The 20,533-nt window shown below is 47.0% G+C and overlaps 1 protein-coding gene across 19 annotated transcripts in view; it reads right to left on the minus strand.

Annotated features, from left to right (window-relative positions):
• SHANK3 (SH3 and multiple ankyrin repeat domains 3) overlaps nt 1-14,488 on the minus strand; it is a 145,182-nt gene extending 130,694 nt beyond the window's left edge. For all 19 annotated transcript variants that reach the window (XM_058828152.1, XM_058828149.1, XM_058828144.1 and 16 more), the window contains exon 1: nt 14,122-14,488. In XM_058828152.1, the coding sequence (XP_058684135.1) occupies nt 14,122-14,376 (255 nt within the window). In that variant the 5' untranslated portion in view covers nt 14,377-14,488. The remainder of the gene's footprint in view (nt 1-14,121) is intronic.
• Nucleotides 14,489-20,533: the final 6,045 nt, after the last annotated feature.

Consider the following 20,533-nt stretch of genomic DNA (forward strand, 5'->3'; position numbering starts at 1 on the left):
TTCAGCCGCAGACACTTCTGGAACCGCACGGAAAAACGGGAATCAGGAGGGGAAAATCAGGAATGGGGGTCGGGAGCCGTGGAAAATGAGGAATTCCCATGTTTTTACGGGATTTTTTTGGAGTGAAAATGAAAAAAAATGAGATTTTTTTTCCATTTTCTCCATTTCCCTTTGGAATTCCCAGTGGAATTCCCTTTTTTTTTTTTTCATTTTTGTTAAAAATTTAAGCCATAAAAACCTTGGGAATTCCAAGGGGAAACTGAGGAAGAAAATGGGAATTCGTTGGGTTTTCCATGGGAATGGGGGAAAAGAAGGAGGGAAAGGGGAAAAAGGGGGTTGGGGTCAAAGGAAAGGAGAAATTCCCAAGGTTGTTATGGCTGAAATTATTAAAAAATGGAAAAATTTGGGATGTTCCCATTGGGAATTCCAAAGGGAAATGGAGAAAATGGGAATTCCAAAGGGAAACTGAGGAAGAAAACGGGAATTCATTGGGTTTTCCATGGAAATGATGGAGGGAAAGGGGGAAATGGGGGTTCGGGTTATGGGAAAGGAGAAATTCCCAAGGTTTTCCAGGATTTTTTTGGAGTAAAAATGTCGGGGTTCAGCCACAGACACTTCTGGAACCGCACGGGAAAACGGGAATCAGGAGGGGAAAATCGGGAATTGGGGTCAGGAGTCGTGGGAAAGGAGAAATTCCCATGGTTTTACGGGATTTTTTTGGGAAAAAATGGAAAAAATTGGGATTTTTTTTTCCATTTTCTCCATTTCCCTTTTCTCAAGTTTCTCCAGGTTTTCCAAGGTTTTCCAAGGTTTTCCCGAATTTTCCCAGGTTTTCCCCAGGTTTCTCCAGGTTTTCCAAGTTTTCCCAGTTTTTCACAGATTTTCCCAGGTTTTCCCAAGTTCTCCCAGGTTTTCCCAGGTTTCTCCAAGTTTTCTAAGTTTTTTCCAAGGTTTTTCCAAGTTTTCCCAGGTTTCCCCATTTTTTCCCAGATTTTCCAGCTTTCCTCAAGTTCTCCCAGGCTTTCTCAGGTTTCTTCAGGTTTCCCCAGGTTTTCCAAGTTTTTCCCAAGTTTTCCCAAATTTTCCCAGCTTTTCCCAGGTTTCTCTAGATTTTCCCAGGTTTTCCCAAGTTTCTCCAGGTTTCCCTAGTTTTTCCCAAGTTTTCCCAAATTTTCCCAGATTTTCCCAGGTTTCTCTAGATTTTCCCAGGTTTTCCCAAGTTTCTCCAGGTTTCCCTAGTTTTTCCCAGGTTTTCCCAAGTTTTCCCAGATTTTCCTAGGTTTCCTCAGGTTTCCCAAGCTTTATCCAAGTTTTTCCAGCTTTTCCCAGGTTTCCCCATTTTTTACCAGGTTTTCCCAAGTTTTTCCCAGGTTTCCAAGGTTTTCCCATTTTCCCCCATTTTTTCCCAGATTTTCCCAGGTTTCTCCAGATTTTCCCAGCTTTTCCCAGGTTTCCCCAGGTTTTCCCACGTTTTCCAAGGTTTTTCCAAATTTTCCCAGCTTTTTCCCAGCTTTTCCCAAGTTTTCCAAGTTTTCACAGCTTTTCACAGCTTTTCACAAGCTTTCCCCAATTTTCCCACATTTTCCCAGCTTTTCCCTGATTTTCACAGGTTTTCCAAGTTTCCCCATTTTTTCCCAAATTTTCCCAGGTTTCTCCAGATTTTCCCAGGTTTCCCCAGTGTTTCCTAGGTTTTCCCAGGTTTCCCCAGGTTTTCCCAAGTTTCTCCAAGTTTTCTAAGGTTTTTCCAAGTTTTTCCCAAGTTTCCCAGCTTTTCCCATTTCCCCCCATTTTTTCCCAGATTTTCCCAGGTTTCTCCAGATTTTCCCAGATTTTCCCAGATTTTCCCAGGTTTTTCCCAGGTTTTTCCCAGCTTTTCCCAGCTCCACCATCCCGCCCATCCACATCATTCCCACTTTTCCATGGAAACTGCCGCGGGATTTCACGGATCCGCACAACATTCCGGATCATCCAACCCCACATTCCCAAGTTTCCAGCGGCAATTCCAGCGGCTCCGACGGATCTGGAGCTCCGGAACCCTCTGGATCCACAAATCCCGATTTCATTTATCTCCAAGGCTTGGAACTCACGGAATTCCGGGATCGTTGAGGTTGGAAAAGAATTCCAAAATCCTCAATCCAAGCTGATCCCGATCCCAGAACTCTGAGTTTATCCAGGAATTTTTTGGGAATGGGAACGGGAACAGGAAAAATCCAAATCCTACAAAACCACAGCGGGGGCAAAATTCCCAAAAAAACAAATTCCCAAAAAATTCCTCCTTGTTGGAGACCTGAAATTCCCAAAGCTCCATTAAAGTCCGGGAAAAGCAGCCGGGATTCCTGGGAATTCATCCACGGATCCGGGATTGGGGTGGGAAGCTCCTGGGGCTCCGGAATTCCCGGAAAAAACAGGGAAAACGGGGAGGGAAATCCGGGAAAGGTGAGCAGAGGCTCTGGATGAAATTCCCGAGGAATTCCGGACTCGGATCCGGCTCCTCCTGAAACCGGGACAAAATTCCAGCCCCATCCAGGGAATATTCCCGGCTTTGCTCCGAGAATTCCAAGATTTCTCCTGGAATCCCGGTTTTCTCCTGGGATTCTCCCAGGATTTCCATGGCAGAAATTCCCGGAAGGAATTCCCAGCAGGAATTCCCAGCAGGAATTCCCTGGAAATTCCAGCACTCACCGGCTGCTCCAGCCCAGAGAGAAAATTCCCAACTTTTCCCACCTTCGGCTCCGTCTTTTCCTCTCCGGATGCTCCGAGGGGATGAAATCCCATGGAATCTCCATCCCTGTTTTCCATGGAATCTCCATCCCGGTTTTTACTGGAATCTCCATCCCGGTTTTTCCTGGAATCTCTATCCCGGTTTTTCCTGGAATCTCCATCCCAGTTTTTCCTGGAATCTCCATCCCTGTTTTTCCTGGGATCTCCATCCCAGTTTTTCCTGGAATTTCCATCCCAGTTTTTCCTGGAATCTCCATCCCAGTTTTCCATGGCTCCTCTGGAAGCGGCCGCTCTGGAGTTTTCAATCCCGAGAAATCCCGGGAACGTCGATCAATTTATCCGAGCGCTCCCCCCCGGATCAATCCCGACGTTTCCAGGGGCCGTTCCCAGGGAATTCCAAGCTCTGAGATTCCCAGGAAAAAGCTGGAATTCCCAGCTAGGAAATCAAAGGGATGAGAGGAGGGATTTTTCCGTCCTTTCCGTGTTTTATCCCCCAAAAAAATCGGGATTTTCCTGCCGGGAATTCCGAGCTCGAGTTGAAATCCCTACGGAATTTTCTCTCCCGCTTCCCAGGGAAAATAAAAACAAGGAATTGGTGGGTCAGGATGAGACAGCAGCAAAAAAAATGGGAAAATTCCCCAAAAGAGGGGGAAAATTCCACCCAAAAATCTGGGAAAATTCCCAAAAAACTCTGGAAAAATTCCCCCAAAAAATCTGGGAAAATTCCCCAAAAAAGGGGGAAAATTACCCCCAAAAAGCTGGAAAAATTCCCCCAAAAATCTGGGAATTTTTCCCCCAAAAATGGGAAAATTCGCACCCCCCCAAAAAGGAAAGTTCCCAAAAAAAGGGGAAAATTTCCCAAAAAAAAATCTGGAAAATTTCCCAAAAATAAAGGGAAAATTCCAAAAAAAAGGGGAAAATTTCCCCCCCAAAAATCTGGGAAAATTCCCAAAAAAAATCTGGGAAAACGTGGATTAAAAACGGCGCCAAGAAAAAAATTCCAGGTTTTTTTTTTCTGGGAAAAAAATGGGAATTTGTGGTGGGAGAAGAAAAGCCGGGATTTGGATCCATGGAAAAATCAAACTGGGATCGGAATCCGGAGAAATTCCCGAGGGGATTTAATGGGAAGGGAGGGAAAAGGAGGAATGGGAGGGGAATCTTAATTAATTATTAATAAAAGAATGATCAATTTAATTAATAGTAATAATAATTATTAATTAATTCTATTAATATTTATAAAAAGATTATATTAAAATAAAATATTTTATTAAAATAAATTTATATTTATTAATAGATTAATAATTAATATATTAATTATAATACAGATAATATAATAAACATTAATTATAAATCTATTATTGATATATAATATAATATATTCATCTATTCCTATTAATACAATCAATATTATTACTATTTAATTAATAGACTTTTAATTGACACTGACATAATTAATGCATTTAATTAATTAATAGAATTTGAATCAATAGAATTTTAATTAATTTTACTTTAATAAATTAATATCATTTTAATTTATGTTAATTTAATTAAGGAATTAATAGAATTTTACGTTATTTAATTACAGGATTCATAGAATTTTAATTATAGAATTTTAATTTACTTTTATTAATAAATTAATATAACTTTAATTTATGTTAATTGAATTAATGAATTAATAGAATTTTGATTAATTTTACTTTATGTAATAAATGAATTATTAGAATTTTACTTAATTTTACTTAATTAACAGACTTAATAACGGTCATTAATTACTAGAATTAATCTAGAATATTAATCATTATTTCTCATTAATTATTCAAAACGGGCTCAGATAATTTGGAATTTTTCAGGAATTTTTCAGGAATTTTTCTTCCATTGCAGGCTGGGCTCAGATGAATGATAATAAAAATAATTCTTTTTAAAATTATTTTAATATTTTTTATAATATGAATATTTAAAATATTTAAATATTTATTTTAAATATATTAATAATTATTTTTATTATTAATTTTATTGTTTATTCTTTATAATTGTATTAATTGTTATAATCATATTTTTATTTTTTAAAACAATTATTATTATTTATTTGATATTTTACTTTATTATTTCCTATTCATTTATATTTTATATATTTATATATAAAATATCTAATGTATAAATATTTATAAATATATTATAATATATTATAATATTAAGATAAATAAATAATGACTAGTTATTTTAACAAAATATAATAAATTATAATAAATATTAATATTAATATAAATATTAATATTAATATAAATATAAATATTAATATAAATATATTCTAATATCATATAAATATTTATAAAAATATATAAATATTTATATATTATATTCTTATATTATATAAATATTCATAAATAATATATAAATGTTTATTAATTATCATTTATTAATTTTTATTAATTATTATTTATAATTTACTATTAATCTCGGATCATTTCTAATCCAAACCATTCCCAAATTCCCAAAAAAACCCTTCAGAATTCCCAAAATTCCCAGAAATCCATGGAAAAAACTCAATCCCTCATTGGGAAAAAAACGGAATTTCCACAGATCCCAAGGCGGGGGGAACGGAATCGATGAGGTCATTAATGGTTCATTAATCAAGCGGAATTAATTAACGAATCCTCCCTGAGCCGTGAAGGTCGGGATAATGAAAATCCGGGAATTTCGCATTCCCAGCGGGAATTGGAGCGGCTTTTCCATGGAAAAGGAAAAAATTCCAGGAGGGTGGAAAGGGATGAAGGGAATTAATCTAATTAAAAAGAGGTTGGAATTAATTAATTGCGATTTTTAGGGATAAAATTGATCCAGGTATTTTTAATATTTGGGGTTTTATTGGTTTTTTATTTATTTTGTTATTGGTTTCCATTATTTATTATTTACAAATTTATTAATTTGTATGAAAATGTTTTATTTTTACTATTTATTAATTTATTATTTATTATCTATTATTTACTATTTATTTCATATTTAATATTTATCATTTATCATTCATAATTTATTATTTAACGTTTACTATATATTATATATTATTTATCATTTATAATTTATAATTTATTACTTATTAATTGATTTGTTATTTATTTCTAATTTCTAATTTGTATTTAATTTTTGCTATTTATTAATACCTATTTATTATTTATTATTTATTATTTACTATTTGTTGTTTGTCATTTGTTATTTTTTATTTGTTATTTATTGTTTAATGTTCATTATTTATTTATAATTTATTATTTATTAATTGATTTGATATTTCTAATTTCTACTTATTTTTTGCTATTTATTATTACTTATTTCTTTATTATTTATTATTTATCATTTATTATTTATTAATTATCATTTATTATTTATTAATTGACTTGTTATTTCTAATTTCTAATTTCTAATTTTTATTTAATTTTTGCTTTTTATTAATACTTATTTATTTATTATTTATTATTTGTTATTTATTATTTATTATTTACTATTTGTTATTTGTTATATATTATTTGTTACTTATTATTTGTTTTTAATTATTTATTAATTGTTTAATGTTTATTATTTATTACTTATCATTTATTATTTATTATTTATTAATAGATTTGTTATTTCTAATTTCTACTCATTTTTTGTTATTTATTATTACTTATTTCTTTATTATTTATTATTTCTTTATTATTTATTATTTATCTTTTATTATTTATTATTTATCATTTATTATTTATTAATTGACTTCTTATTTCTAATTTCTAATTTATATTTAATTTTTGCTATTTATTAATATTTGTTTATTATTTATTATTTATTATTTATTATTTATTATTTATTATTTGTTATTTATTATTTACTATTTACTATTTGCTATTTGTTATATATTATTTGTTACTTATTTCTTTTTTATCATTTATTAATTGTTGAATGTTCATTATTTATTATTTATCATTTATCATTTATTATTTCTTAATAGATTTGTTATTTCTAATTTCAACTTATTTTTTGCTATTTATTATTACTTATTTCTTTATTGTTTATTATTTCTTTATTATTTATTATTTCTTTATTGTTTATTATTTATCATTTATTATTTATTAATTGACTTGTTATTTCTTATTTCTAATTTCTAATTTACATTTCTTTTTGATATGTATTAATAATTATTAATAAATATTAAAATTAAATAAAATAAAAATAAACAAATATAAAAATTCATCATTATTTCTTTATTATTTTTATTAATAATTTATCATTTATTATTCATGATTTATTAATTATCGTTTATAATCTCATCCATTTTTATAAAATATCTTTGATCTCTTTATTTAATCACTTATTGTTTCTTTTTATTATTTTTCTTATTTATTATTTCTTATTTATTGTTTATTATTTATTATTTTCGTTTATCATTTGATATTTAATATTTAATATTTAATAGTCATTATTTAATTCATTTTCCTAATAACACTTTTATATCTCGTTGATTATTTTATTATTTATTGTTTACTCTTTATAATTTATTATTTATCACTTTATTAATTTTTTAACAATCATTTTATATCTCATTATCAATTTGTTTGAATTTTTATTGTTTATTTTTAATATTTATTATTTATTATTTATTATTCATTATTTCATTATTTCATTATTCATTATTCATTCTCAATTAATTTTCATTTCATATTTTTTAAATAAAATTATTAAATTTTCTTTATTTCATTGTTTATTATTTATTCTTATTATTCATTATTAATTACCCATTACTAATTATTTATTGTTTTATTAATTTTTAGAATATTTTTCAGATTTCATCATTTATTTATTTCATTACTTTTTTGTTATTTAATATTTTTATTATTTAATATTTTTATTATTCCATTAATTTTTATAATAATAACGTTTTAATTAATTATTCATTTTATTATTTATTTCTTATTTTCATTATTAATTGTTTGTTATTTTATTAATTATTATAATACTTTCAGATTTTATCTGAAAAATTGGGATGGGGCTGGAAAACCTTGGAAAAACCAGGATGGGGCTGGAAAAATCAGGATCGGGCTGGGAAAAATTGGGATGGGGTTGGAAAATCAGGATGAGGCTGGAAAACCTTGGAAGGGGCTGGAAAAATTGGGATGGGGCTGGAAAGGCCGGGAAAAGTCGGGATGGGGCTGGAAAAAATTGGAAAAACCAGGATGGGGCTGGAAAAATTGGGATGGGGATGGAAAACCTTGGAAAAACCAGGATGGGGCTGGAAAAATCGGGATGAGGCTGGAAAAGCTGGGATGGGGCTGGAAAAATTTGGAAAAACCAGGATGGGGCTGGAAAAATTGGGATGGGGACGGAAAAATTGGGATGGGGATGCAAAACCTTGGAAAAAACAGGATGGGGCTGGAAAAGCTGGAATGGGGCTGGAAAAATTTGGATGGGGTTGGAAAAAACAGGATGGGGCTGGAAAGGCCGGGAAAAGCCGGGATGGGGCTGGAAAAATTGGGATGGGGATGGAAAAATTTGGATGGGGCTGGAAAAATTGGGATGAGGCTGGAAAAATCGGGATGGGGATGGAAAACCTTGGAAGGGGCTGGAAAAACTGGGATGGGGCTGGAAAAATTTGGATGGGGTTGGAAAAATCAGGATGAGACTGGAAAAGCCAGGATGGGGCTGGAAAACCTTGGAAAAGCTGGGATGAGGCTGGAAAAATTGGGATGGGGATGGAAAACCATGGAAAAAGCAGGATGGGGCTGGAAAAGACGGGATGGGGCTGGAAAAAAATGGGATAGGGATGGAAAACTTTGGAAGGGTCTGGAAAAGCCTCGGGATGCAGGGCGGGAATTGTGGGAAGAGGATTCTCATCCCTCGTTTTTCCAGGTGTTCCCATCCCTTGGGATCTGAAATCCTGGGATTTCCACTCTCATCCCTCGTTTTTCCCTTGGAATTCTCATCCCTCGGGATCCGCATTCCTGATTTTCCATTCTCATCCTCCATTTTTCCCTTGGAATTTTCATCCCTCGGGATCTGAATTCCTGGGATTTCCACTCTCATCCCTCTTTTTTCCCTTGGAATTTTCATCCCTTGGGATCAGCATTCCTGATTTTCCACTCTCATCCCTCATTTTTCCCTTGGAATTCCCATCCCTGGGAATCCGCATTCCCGCGGGATTTCCATTCTCATCCTCCATTTTTCCCTTGGAATTCCCATCCCTTGGGATCCACATTCCCGTGGGATCTTCACTCTCATCCCTGGTTTTTCCAGGTGTTCTCATCCCTTGGGATCTGAATTCCTGGGATTTCCACTCTCATCCCTCTTTTTTCCTTTGGAATTTTCATCCCTTGGGATCAGCATTCCTGATTTTCCACTCTCATCCCTCATTTTTCCCTTGGAATTCCCATCCCTCGGGATCCACATTCCTGGGATTTCCACTCTCATCCCTCTTTTTTCCCTTGGAATTCCCATCCCTCGGGATCCACATTCTCGCACTGCCATTGGAGCAGCCAATCCAAAGGAAATCCCGAGGAATTCCCAAAAGTTTTCCAGGGAAAAGCCGGGGGGACGTCGGAGCTCGGGAGGGATCTCTGGGATGGGGATCCGGAGATCCGGAGCTGGGATGGCCTCGGCCACCACGGTGTCCCCGGTGTCACCAAATCCGGTGTCCCCAGTGCCACCAACCTCGGTGTCCCCAGTGCCACCAACCCGGTGTACCCAGTGCCACCAACCTCGGTGTCACCGGTGTCACCAACCTTGGTGACCCCAGTGTCACCAACCTCAGTGTCCCCGGTGCCACCAGACACGGTGTCCCCAGTGCCACCGTGATGTCCCCAGTGCCACCAAATCCGGTGTCCCCGGTGCCACCAACCTCGGTGTCACCGGTGTCACCAACCTCGGCCACCAACCTCGGTGTCCCCAGTGCCACCAAACCCGCTGTCCTCAGTGCCACCAGCCTTGGTGTCCCTAGTATCACCAACCTTGGTGTACCCAGTGCCACCAACCTCGGTGTCCCCGGTGTCACCAACCTCAGTGTCCCCGGTGCCACCAACCTCGGTGTCACTGGTGTCACCAACCTTGGTGACCCCAGTGTCACCAACCTCGGCCACCACCACGTCCCCAGAGTCACCAAATCCAGTGTCCCCAGTGCCACCAACCTCAGTGTCCCCAGTGCCACCAGACCTGGTGTCCCCAGTGCCACCAAACCCAGTGTCCCCGGTGTCACCAACCTCGGTGTCACCGGTGTCACCAACCTCGGCGACCCCAGTGTCACCAACCTCGGTGTCCCCAGTGTCACCAGCCTCAGCCATGATGGTGATCCCAGTGTCACCAAATCCAGTGTCCCCAATGCCACCAACCTTGGTCACTGCGGTGTCCCCAGGGCTACCAATGAGGCTTGGCGTCCCCAGTGCCACCAACCTCGGTGTCCCCAGTGCCACCAATGAGGCTTGGCGTCCCCAGTGCCACCAACCTCGGTGTCCCCAGTGCCACCAATGAGGCTTGGTGTCCCCAGTGCCACCAACCTCGGTGTCCCCAGTGCCACCAATGAGGCTTGGTGTCCCCAGTGCCACCAACCTCGGTGTCCCCAGTGCCACCAACCTCAGTGTCCCCACTGCCACCAAACCCAGTGTCCCCAGTGTCACCAACCTCAGCCACCTCAGTGTCACCAGCCAGGCTCGGTGTCCCCAGAGCCACCAGTCTCAGCCACTGTGGTGTCTCCAGTGCCACCAAACCCGGTGTCCCCAGTGCCACCAACCTCGGCCACCGCAGTGTCCCCAGTGTCACCAACCTCAGTGTCCCCAGTGTCACCAAACCCGGTGTCCTTGGTGCCACCAACCTCGGCCACTGTGATGTCCCCAGTGCCACCAGCCAGGCCCAGTGTCCCCAGGGCCACCAACCTTGGTGTCCCCAGTGCCACCAGCCTCAGTGTCCCCAGTGTCACTGACCACAGGCCCTGTGTCCCCAGTGCCACCAACCTTGGCCACCACAGTGTCCCTGGTGCCACCAACCCCAGCGTCCCTGGTGCCACCAACCTCTGCCACCCTGGTGTCCCCGGTGCCCTTGGCCACCTCAGTGTCGCTGGTGCCACCAACCCCAGTGTCCCCAGTGCCACTGACCACAGACTCGGTGTCCCCAGTGTCACCCTGGGTCACCCTGGGGTCACTCCTGTGGTCACCCTGGGTCACCCTGGGGTCACCCCTGTGGTCACTCTGGGGTCACCCCTGGGGTCACTCCTGGCTCCTGGGGGTCACTCCTGGACTTGCAGGGGTCACTCCAGCACATCCCACCGATGGCACTGGCACACGGCCCAACTCCAGTGTCCATCACACACCACACCAGTGTCCATCCCACCCCATTCCAGTGTCCATCCCACACCACCCCAGTGTCCATCCCACATCAGATGGACATCCCACCCCACCCCAGCGTCCATCCCACCCCATTTCAGTGTCCACCACTCCCCACACCACACCAGTGTCCATCCCACCCCATTCCAGTGTCCATCCCACACCACCCCAGTGTCCACCATTCCCCACCCCATTCCAGTGTCCATCCCACACCAGATGGACATCCCACCCCATTCCAGTGTCCACCACTCCACACTCCATTCTAGTGTCCATCCCACACCACACCACCCCAGTGTCCACCACTCACATTCCAGTGTCCATCCCTCCCCACCCCATTCCAGCATCCATCCCACACCAGATGGACATCCCACCCCATTCCAGTGTCCACCACTCCCCACGCCACTCCAGTGTCCATCACTCACATTCCAGTGTCCATCACACACCAGATGGACATCCCATGCCACTCCAGTGTCCATCCCATCCCACCCCACTCCAGTGTCCATCCCATCCCACTCCACTCCACTGTCCATCACTCACATTCCAGTGTCCATCACATCCCACCCCACTCCAGTGTCCATCACATCCCACACCATTCCAGTGTCCATCACTCCCCACGCCACTCCAGTGTCCACCACTCACATTCCAGTGTCCATCCCACCCCACCCCAGTGTTCATCACTCACATTCCAGTGTCCATCCCATCCCACCCCACTCCAGTGTCCATCACTCACATTCCAGTGTCCATCACATCCCACCCCATTCCAGTGTCCATCACATCCCACACCATTCCAGTGTCCACCACTCCACACCCCATTCCAGTGTCCATCACATCCCACCCCAGTCCAGTGTCCATCACATCCCACTCCACTCCACTGTCCATCACTCACATTCCAGTGTCCATCACATCCCACCCCACTCCAGTGTCCATCACATCCCACTCCACTCCACTGTCCATCACTCACATTCCAGTGTCCATCACATCCCACCCCATTCCAGTGTCCATCACATCCCACACCATTCCAGTGTCCATCACTCCCCACGCCACTCCAGTGTCCACCACTCACATTCCAGTGTCCATCCCACCCCACTCCAGTGTCCATCACTCACATTCCAGTGTCCATCCCACCCCACCCCAGTGTCCATCACTCACATTCCAGTGTCCATCCCACCCCACTCCAGTGTCCATCACTCACATTCCAGTGTCCATCCCATCCCACCCCACCCCAGTGTCCATCACTCACATTCCAGTGTCCATCCCACCCCATTCCAGTGTCCATCACTCACATTCCAGTGTCCATCCCACCCCACTCCAGTGTCCACCCCCCCAGCGCTGTCCAGCCCAGCGCAGCACCCTGGAGGCGAGTGACCATCCCACACCAGAGCTGTGACCTCCCCAGCCCAGCCCTGCTGGTCCCGGTCCCAATCCCAATCCTGGTCCCAGAGTTGATCCCAGTCCCCATCCCAATCCCAGTCCCAGAGCTGATCCCAGTCTCAATCCCAATCCCGGTCCCAGAGTTGATCCTGGTCCAAATCCCAATCCCAATCCTGGTCCCAGAGCTGATCCCAGTCCCAGTCCCAATCCCAATCCCGATCTCAGTCCCAGAGCTGATTCTGGTCCCAGTCCCAGTCCCAGTCCCAGAGTTGATCCTGATCCCATTCCCAATCCTAATCCCAGTCCCAGATCTGATCCCATTCTTGGTCCCAATCCCAATCCCAGTCCCAGAGTTGATCCCATTCCCAATCCCAATCCTGGTCCCAGAGCTGATCCTGGTCCCAATCCCGATCCCAGTCCCAGAGCTGATCCTGCTCCCAGTCCCAATCCCGGTCCCAGAGCTGATCCTGTTCCCAATCCTAATCCTAATCCCAGTCCCAGATCTGATCCCATTCTTGGTCCCAATCCCAATCCCAATCCCAGATCTGATCCTATTCCTGGTGCCAATCCCGGTCCCAGAGCCGCCCCCGTTCCCATCCCACTCCCCATCCCAATCCTGGTCCCATTCCCAGCCCGGTCCCGGTGGGTGCGGACCCTGGAGCGGGACGGCAGCGCTGCCAGAGGAGGGGACACCGGGATGGGGACACCGGGATGGGAACCGGGATGGGGACACCGGGATGGGAACTGGGATGGGGACACCGGGATGGGAACCGGGATGGGGACGCCGGGATGGGAACACCGGGATGGGAACCGGAACACCGAGGAGCGGGGCAGTGCCGGGACGGTGGCGGGGAGAAGTTTGGGCAGCGGGGCCGGGAGAGGGCCGGGAGCGGGACTGGAACGGGCGAGATGCGGGGTCGGAGCGGGGCCGGAGCGGGGCCGGAGCGGGACCGGGAGCGGGGCCGGGAACGGGACCGGGAGCGGGCGGGATGCGACTCGAGGCCAGTCCCGGTGCGGCGCCGAACCGGGTGAGGATCCGGGTGCGGATCGCGGCCGCTCTGAGAGAAGGTCGGGGCCGGTCCGGGTGCGGATCGGGGCCGGTCCGGGTGCGGATCGGGGCCGGTCCGGGCTGCGCATCCCGACGCGGATCGGGGTCGGTTTGTTTGCGGGTCGGGGCCGGTTTTTGGGTGCGGGTCGGGGCCGGTTTGTTTGTGGGTCGGGGCCGGTTTTTGGGTACGGATCGGGGCCGGTTTCTTTGCGGGCCGGGGCCGCTCCGAGCGCAGATCGGAACCGCTCCGAGCTGCGCATCCCAACACGGGCGAATCGCGGCGGCGCTGCCGCTGCGGCTCCCGCTGCCCATCCCGGTGATCCCGGCTGCGGCTCCCGCTGCCCATCCCGGTGATCCCGGCTGCGGCTCCCGCTGCCCATCCCGGTGATCCCGGCTGCCCCTCCCGGTGCCCACCCCGGTGCGGCTCCCGCTGCCCATCCCGGTGATCCCGGCTGCGGCTCCCGGTGCCCATCCCGGTAATCCCGGCTGCCCCTCCCGCTGCCCATCCCGGCTGCGTCTCCCGCTGCCCCTCCCGGCTCTCCCGCTGCCCATCCCGGTGCGGCTCCCGCTGCCCCTCCCGGCTCTCCCGCTGCTCATCCCGGCTCTCTCCGCGCTCCCTCCCGCCTCTCTCGGCGCTCTCTCCTCACTCACCGTCTGCTGCAGGTCGGGGATGCCGATGCGCACCACGATGGCGCCGGGCGCGGGCTCCTCCATGCGGGCCGGGGCCGCCAGCTTGGGCGAGCGGGGCCCTGCGGGGCCCCGGGCCGGCTCCAGGCGCGGCTCCTCCCGCAGGCCGGGGCTCGGCTCGCCGCTGCTGCCGGCGGCTCGGGGCTGGCGCTCGGCTGGAGGCTCGGCTGGCGGTGACTCGGGGCTCTCATGCTGGCTGCCCGCGGGGCTCAGAGGCATGCTCCGTGCGCCGCGGCGGGCGGCCCGCAGCCGCTGCCGCTCCCGCTCCGCTCCCGCTCCGGTACCGGCACCGGCACCGGCACCGGCACCGGCACCGGCTCCGCCCGGGGCCCTGCGGGGAAACGAGAGGGGTCAGCTCGGGAAAGGGCCGGGAGAGACATCCCGGATCTGCCGGGATGGGGAGAGGGGAAGGCTGGAATTGGAGAGGGAAGCGGGAGAGGATGGGTAGGGATGTTCCCACAGGGATCTTCTGGAATGGCCTCCCACAGGGGGAAATCTGGGAATGGGACACCTGGAATGGATTCGGACATTCCCACAGGGATATTCTGCAATGTCCCACAGGGGGAAATCTGGGAAGGGAACCCTGGGATGGATTCGGACATTCCCACAGGGATCTTCTGGAATGGCCTCCCACAGGGGGAAATCTGCGAATGGGACACCTGGGATGGACATGGATATTCCCACAGGGATCTTCTGGAATGTCCCACAGGAAGGGCCGTTCCTCGGGGGAAATCTGGGAAGTGACACCTGGGACGGACATGGATATTCCCATATGGATCTTCTGGAATGTCCCACAGGAGGAAATCTGGGAATGGGACACCTGGGATGGATTTGGACAATCCCACAGGGATATTCTGGAATGTCCCACAGGGGGAAATCTGGGAATGGGACACCTGGGATGGAAGTGGGCATTCCCACATGGATATTCTGGAATGTTCCCCCAGGAAGGGCTGTTCCTCAGGAGAAATCTGGGAAGGGACACCTGGGACAGACATGGATATTCCCATATGGATATTCTGGAATGTCTCCCAGGAGGAAAACTGGGAAGGGAACCCTGGGATGGACGTGGGTATTCCCACAGGGATATTCTGGAATGTCACCCCAGGAAGAAATCTGGGAATGGGACACCTGGGATGGATTTGGACATTCCCACAGGGATCTTACGGAATGTGCCCCCTCCCAGGGATGAAATCTGGGAATGGGACACCTGGGATGGACATGGGTATTCCCACATGGATATTCTGGAATGTCCCACAGGGGGAAATCTGGGAATGGGACACCTGGGATGGATGTGGGCATTCCCACATGGATATTCTGGAATGTCCCTCCAGGCAGGGCCGTTCCTCAGGGGAAATCTGGGAATGGACCCTTGGGATGGACATGGATATTCCCATATGGATATTCTGGAATGTCCCCCAGGAAGAAATCTGGGAAGGGACCCCCGGATCCCACAAATTCCCCCACTTGCAGGGCCCATTCCCGGGAGAAATCCGGGATCAGCCTGGGAATCTCCCCAGGAATTCCCTGGAATTCTCCCGCTAGGATCCACCCCCCACAAAGGCGCTTTGGGACCCCAGGCCACCCCTGAGGGATCAGGGGGGAAAAAAACCCAGGAAAACCCAAAAATTCCAGCCGGGAAAACGCACTTGGGAAGGAGAAAAACCGGGATAAACTGGGAAAACCATGGAATGCTCCTGCCCCGTGGCCTGGGATTGATGGAAAACCCTTTGGATCCCTTTGGATCCCTTTGGATCCCTTTGGATCCATGTCCCCGATCCCTAATCCTCCTCACCCCTTTCCCAAATCCTGGATTTGATTTATTCCCATTTTTTTTTCCCTCTCTCCACCTCATTATCCCACAAATGGAGCACTCCAGATGGGATTTTTCCTTGGGATTTTTCCTTGGGAATTTTTTTTTTCCCCCCTTTTTTTCCACCCCTCATTAATTCCCAATAATTTTTAAGGGCTCCCTGTTGGGAAAGGTTGGAAAATAATTCCTCAGTGGAATAATTCCTCGAATTCCATTTCCCCTCCTTAAATCGACTTCTCCACTGATGAAATCCAAAAAAATTCCGCTTTTTTTTTCCCCCAAAGAATCCACGGAATCTTTTAGGAATTCCCGTGGAGTCTCCTGACAGCAGGGGATAAAAAAAAGGTTGGAAAAGGATCCAAAGTTAGAAAAACATTCCAAGATTTTTTTTTTTTTCCCCTGCAGCTGCGCTTGGATTTCTTAGAATTCCTTGGATTTCTGAGCATTCCCTGGATTTCTGAGCATTCCCTGGATTTCTGAGCATTCCCAAGAGGCTCAGAGCAGAGCCAGAATTCCCAGATTTCCTGCCCTTCTTCCCAACATTTTGGGATTATAAATCCGGAGCCTTTCCCAAATTCCAGTGGTGGGATCAGCAATTCCATAGGGATCATCCCACACCGGGAATCCTTTGGATTCGTGGTGATGGAGCCACCACCGCCCTTCGTTTATCCAGGAATTCCTCATGGAATCCGGCTGGGAAAAGGGGAATGGGCTGGGGAGACCTGGAAAGGATTTGGGGCATTTTGGGGAATTTTTTGGAATTTTTTTAGGATTTTTTGGAATTTTTGAGGATTATTTTGGAGGGCATTTTTTAAGATTTTTGGGGATTTTTTTAGAATTTTTGGGGATTTTTTTAGGATTTTTTTAGGATTTTTGGGGATTTTTTGGGATTTTTGGGGGATTATTTTGGAGGGCATTTTTTAGGATTTTTTGGGGATTTTTGGGGGGGTTCTGGGGATTTTGGGGGGGATTTTTTGGGAATTTTTTTATTTTAGGAGGGATTTTTTGAGGGACCATTTTTTGGGGAATTTGGGAAGATTTTGGGGAATTTTTTGGGATTTTAGGAGGGATTTTTGAGAATTTTTTTAAGGAGCATTTTTTGGGGGATTTTGGGGGATTTTTTTTATTATTTTTTGAGGGAAAGCATTTTTTGGGATTGGAATTTTTCCCTGGGATTGGAACTTTTCCCTGGAATTTGAATTTTTCCCTGGGATTGGAACTTTTCCCTGGGATTGGATTTTTTTCCTGGGATTGGAATTTTTCCCTGGAATTTGAATTTTTCCCTGGGATTGGAATTTTCCCTGGGATTGGATTTTTTTCCTGGGATTGGAATTTTTCCCTGGGCCTGGCGCTTTCCCCTGGCGGATTCAGGGTTAAATTCCCCCCGAGCTTTTCCTGGGAAAAACAGCCGGGAACGGCAGGGTGGAAAGAGACCCGGGATCACTGGGATCCCCCTGGATCTCTGGGATCCCCCTGGATCTCTGGGATCAGGCCCAGAAAGATCCGGTGGGATTTTCCAGCCCTGGAATTGTCACTGCCCGGCCAGGCCGGAGAGCGGCCGCGGATCCCAAACAATTCCCGTCCCTCCGGAGCCGGATCCGAACGTTCGGCCTGGATCAGGAATCTGGGAAGGATCAGGGATCCAATCCCTCTCCTGGAAAAATCAGGGATCCTGGAAAGATCAGGGATCCAAACCTGGAAGGATCGCGGATCCTGGAAGGATCAGGGATCCTGGAAAGATCTGGGATCCAAACCTGGAAGGATCAGGGATCCTGGAAGGATCAGGGATCCAATCCCTCTCCCAGAAAGATCAGGGATCCTGGAAGGATCTGTGATCCTGGAAAGATCAGGGATCCTGGAAAGATCTGGAATCCTGGAAGGATCCGTGATCCTGGAAAGATCAGGGATCTTGGAAAGATCAGGGATCCAAACCTGGAAAGATCAGGGATCCTGGAAAGATCAGGGATCCTGGAAAGATCTGGGATCCATACCTGGAAAGATCAGGGATCCTGGAAATATCTGGGATCCTGGAAGGATCTGTGATCCTGGAAAGATCAGGGATCCTGGAAAGATCAGGGATCCAAACCTGGAAAGATCAGGGATCCTGGAAGGATCAGAGATCCAAGCCCTCTCCTGGAAGGATCGGGGATCTTGGAAGGATCAGGGGGCCAAAATCCTCACCTGGATCAAGGATCTGGGAAGGATCAGGGATCCAAACCCTCTCCTGGAAAAATCTGGGAGCCTGGAAGGATCAGGGATCCAAACCTGGAAGGATCAGGGATCCAAACCTGGAAGGATCGGGGATCCAAACCTGGAAGGATCGGGGATCCAATCCCCCTCCTGGAAGGATCAGGGGAGCTGAAGCCTCCCTTGAAGGATCAGGGATCTTGGAAGGATCAGGGATCCAAACCTGGAAAGATCTGGGATCCTGGAAAGATCTGGGATCCAATCTCTTTCCTGGAAGGATCGGGGAGCCTGGAAAGGTCTGGGATCCAAACCTGGAAGGATCAGGGATCCAAACCTGGAAGGATCTGGGGGCCAAACTCACTCCTGGAATTCTCAGAGGAGCCAAAGGCTCCCTTGGAAAGATCCAGGATCCTGGAAGGATCAGGGATCCAATCCTCTCCTGGAAGGATCAGGGAGCCTGGAAGGCTCAGGGATCCAAACCTGGGATAATCAGGGATCCAATCCCTCCCTGGGAAGACTCGGGAATGTCCCTTGGGAATGTCCCTCGGGAATGTTGTGAGAATGCCACTGGGGAACAGGGATGGGACAGGGAGAGGGATGGGATCCATGGGATCCATGGGATGGGATCCATGGGATGGGACAGGAGAAGGGACGGGGACAGGGATGGGACAGGGACAGGAAAAGGGGCAGGAAAAGGGGGAAGGAGCGGGAAAAGGGACAGGGACAGTGTGGGGACAGTGTGGGGACAGGAACGGGGACAGGAACGGGGACAGGAACGGGGACAGGAACGGGGAGAAAGAGCAGGAAAATGGAGAGGGACAGGAGCAGGAGAAAGGGAAAAGGACAGGGACAGGAAAGGGGACAGGAGCAGGGGACAGGGACAGGAAAAGGGAGAAGGAGCAGGAAAAGGGACAGGAACAGGGACAGGAATGGGGACAGGAGCAGAGACAGGAGCAGGGACAGGGACAGGATCAGGAGAAAGGAAAAGGGACAGGAACAGGAATGGGGACAGGAGCAGGGGACAGGGACAGGAAAAGGGAGAAGGAGCAGGAAAAGGGACAGGAACAGGAATGGGGACAGGAGCAGGGGACAGGGACAGGAAAAGGGAGAAGGAGCAGGAAAAGGGACAGGAACAGGGACAGGAATGGGGACAGGAGCAGGGACAGGAGCAGGGACAGGGACAGGATCAGGAGAAAGGAAAAGGGACAGGACCAGGGACAGGAGCAGGGGACAGGGACAGGAAGGGGGACAGGTACAGGGATAAGGAGAGAGACAGGAATGGGGACAGGAACAGGGACAGGATCAGGATCAGGGACAGGAGCAGGGACAGGGATGGGGATGGGGACAGGAGCAGGGGACAGGGACAGGAGCAGGGGACAGGAGCAGGGGACAGGGACAGGGACAGGAGCAGGGGACAGGGACAGGAGCAGGGACAGGGACAGGAGCAGGGACAGGGACAGGAGCAGGGAGAGGGACACGATCAGGGACAGGGACAGGAGCAGGGGACAGGGACAGGGGACAGGGACAGGATCAGGAGAAAGGAAAAGGGACAGGGACAGGGACAGGAGCAGGGACAGGACAGGGACAGGACAGGGACAGGGACAGGAATGGGGACAGGAGCAGGGACAGGGACAGGATCAGGAGAAAGGAAAAGGGACAGGGACAGGGACAGGAGCAGGGACAGGGACAGGATCAGGATTGTCCTCCCTGGAGTCCCCGCCGTGCAAGGACACTCACGGGGACATCGCGGGGACATCGCGGGGACATCGATCACCCTCGGGTGGCCGCAGCGTCCCTGCAGCGTCCCCAGCGCCTGCCGGGAAATTCCATCGATTTTCCCTCTCCCGCTTTTCCAGGGGCACTGGGACACCGGGAATTCAAGGGTGACACGGGGACACCGCAGAGGGGGGGACAGCAATGTCCCCAAATGTCCGGCACAGGGACACCCCCGAGCACCCCAACAGGGCAGAATTCCCGCGGGAGGGTTTTTTTGGGGGGATTTTGCGGATTTCTGGGATAGAATCCGGGAATTGTGGAAGGGTTTGGGATGGGACGTTAAAAATCAGCTCAGGGTCACCTCCCGCTGTCCCGGGATGATCCAAACCCCATCCAGGGGCACTTCCAGGGATTTGGGGCAGCCACAGCTGCTCTGGGAATTCCCAAATCCCGCCCCAATTCCCCTTTTCCAATCTGGAGCCATTCCCTGGCTCCTGCCCCTCCAGGCCTTTCCCAAATTCCAGCTCTCCTGGAGCCCCTCCAGGCCCTGGAATGTGCTGGAAGCTCTCCCTGGATCCTTCCCTTCTCCAGGAGAACATTCCCAGCTCTCCCAGCCTGGCTCCAGAGCCTGACATTGGATCCATCTCCTCTCCAAGGAATTTT

The sequence above is a fragment of the Poecile atricapillus genome, chromosome Z, assembly GCF_030490865.1.
Source record: "Poecile atricapillus isolate bPoeAtr1 chromosome Z, bPoeAtr1.hap1, whole genome shotgun sequence".
Taxonomy (NCBI): domain Eukaryota; kingdom Metazoa; phylum Chordata; class Aves; order Passeriformes; family Paridae; genus Poecile; species Poecile atricapillus.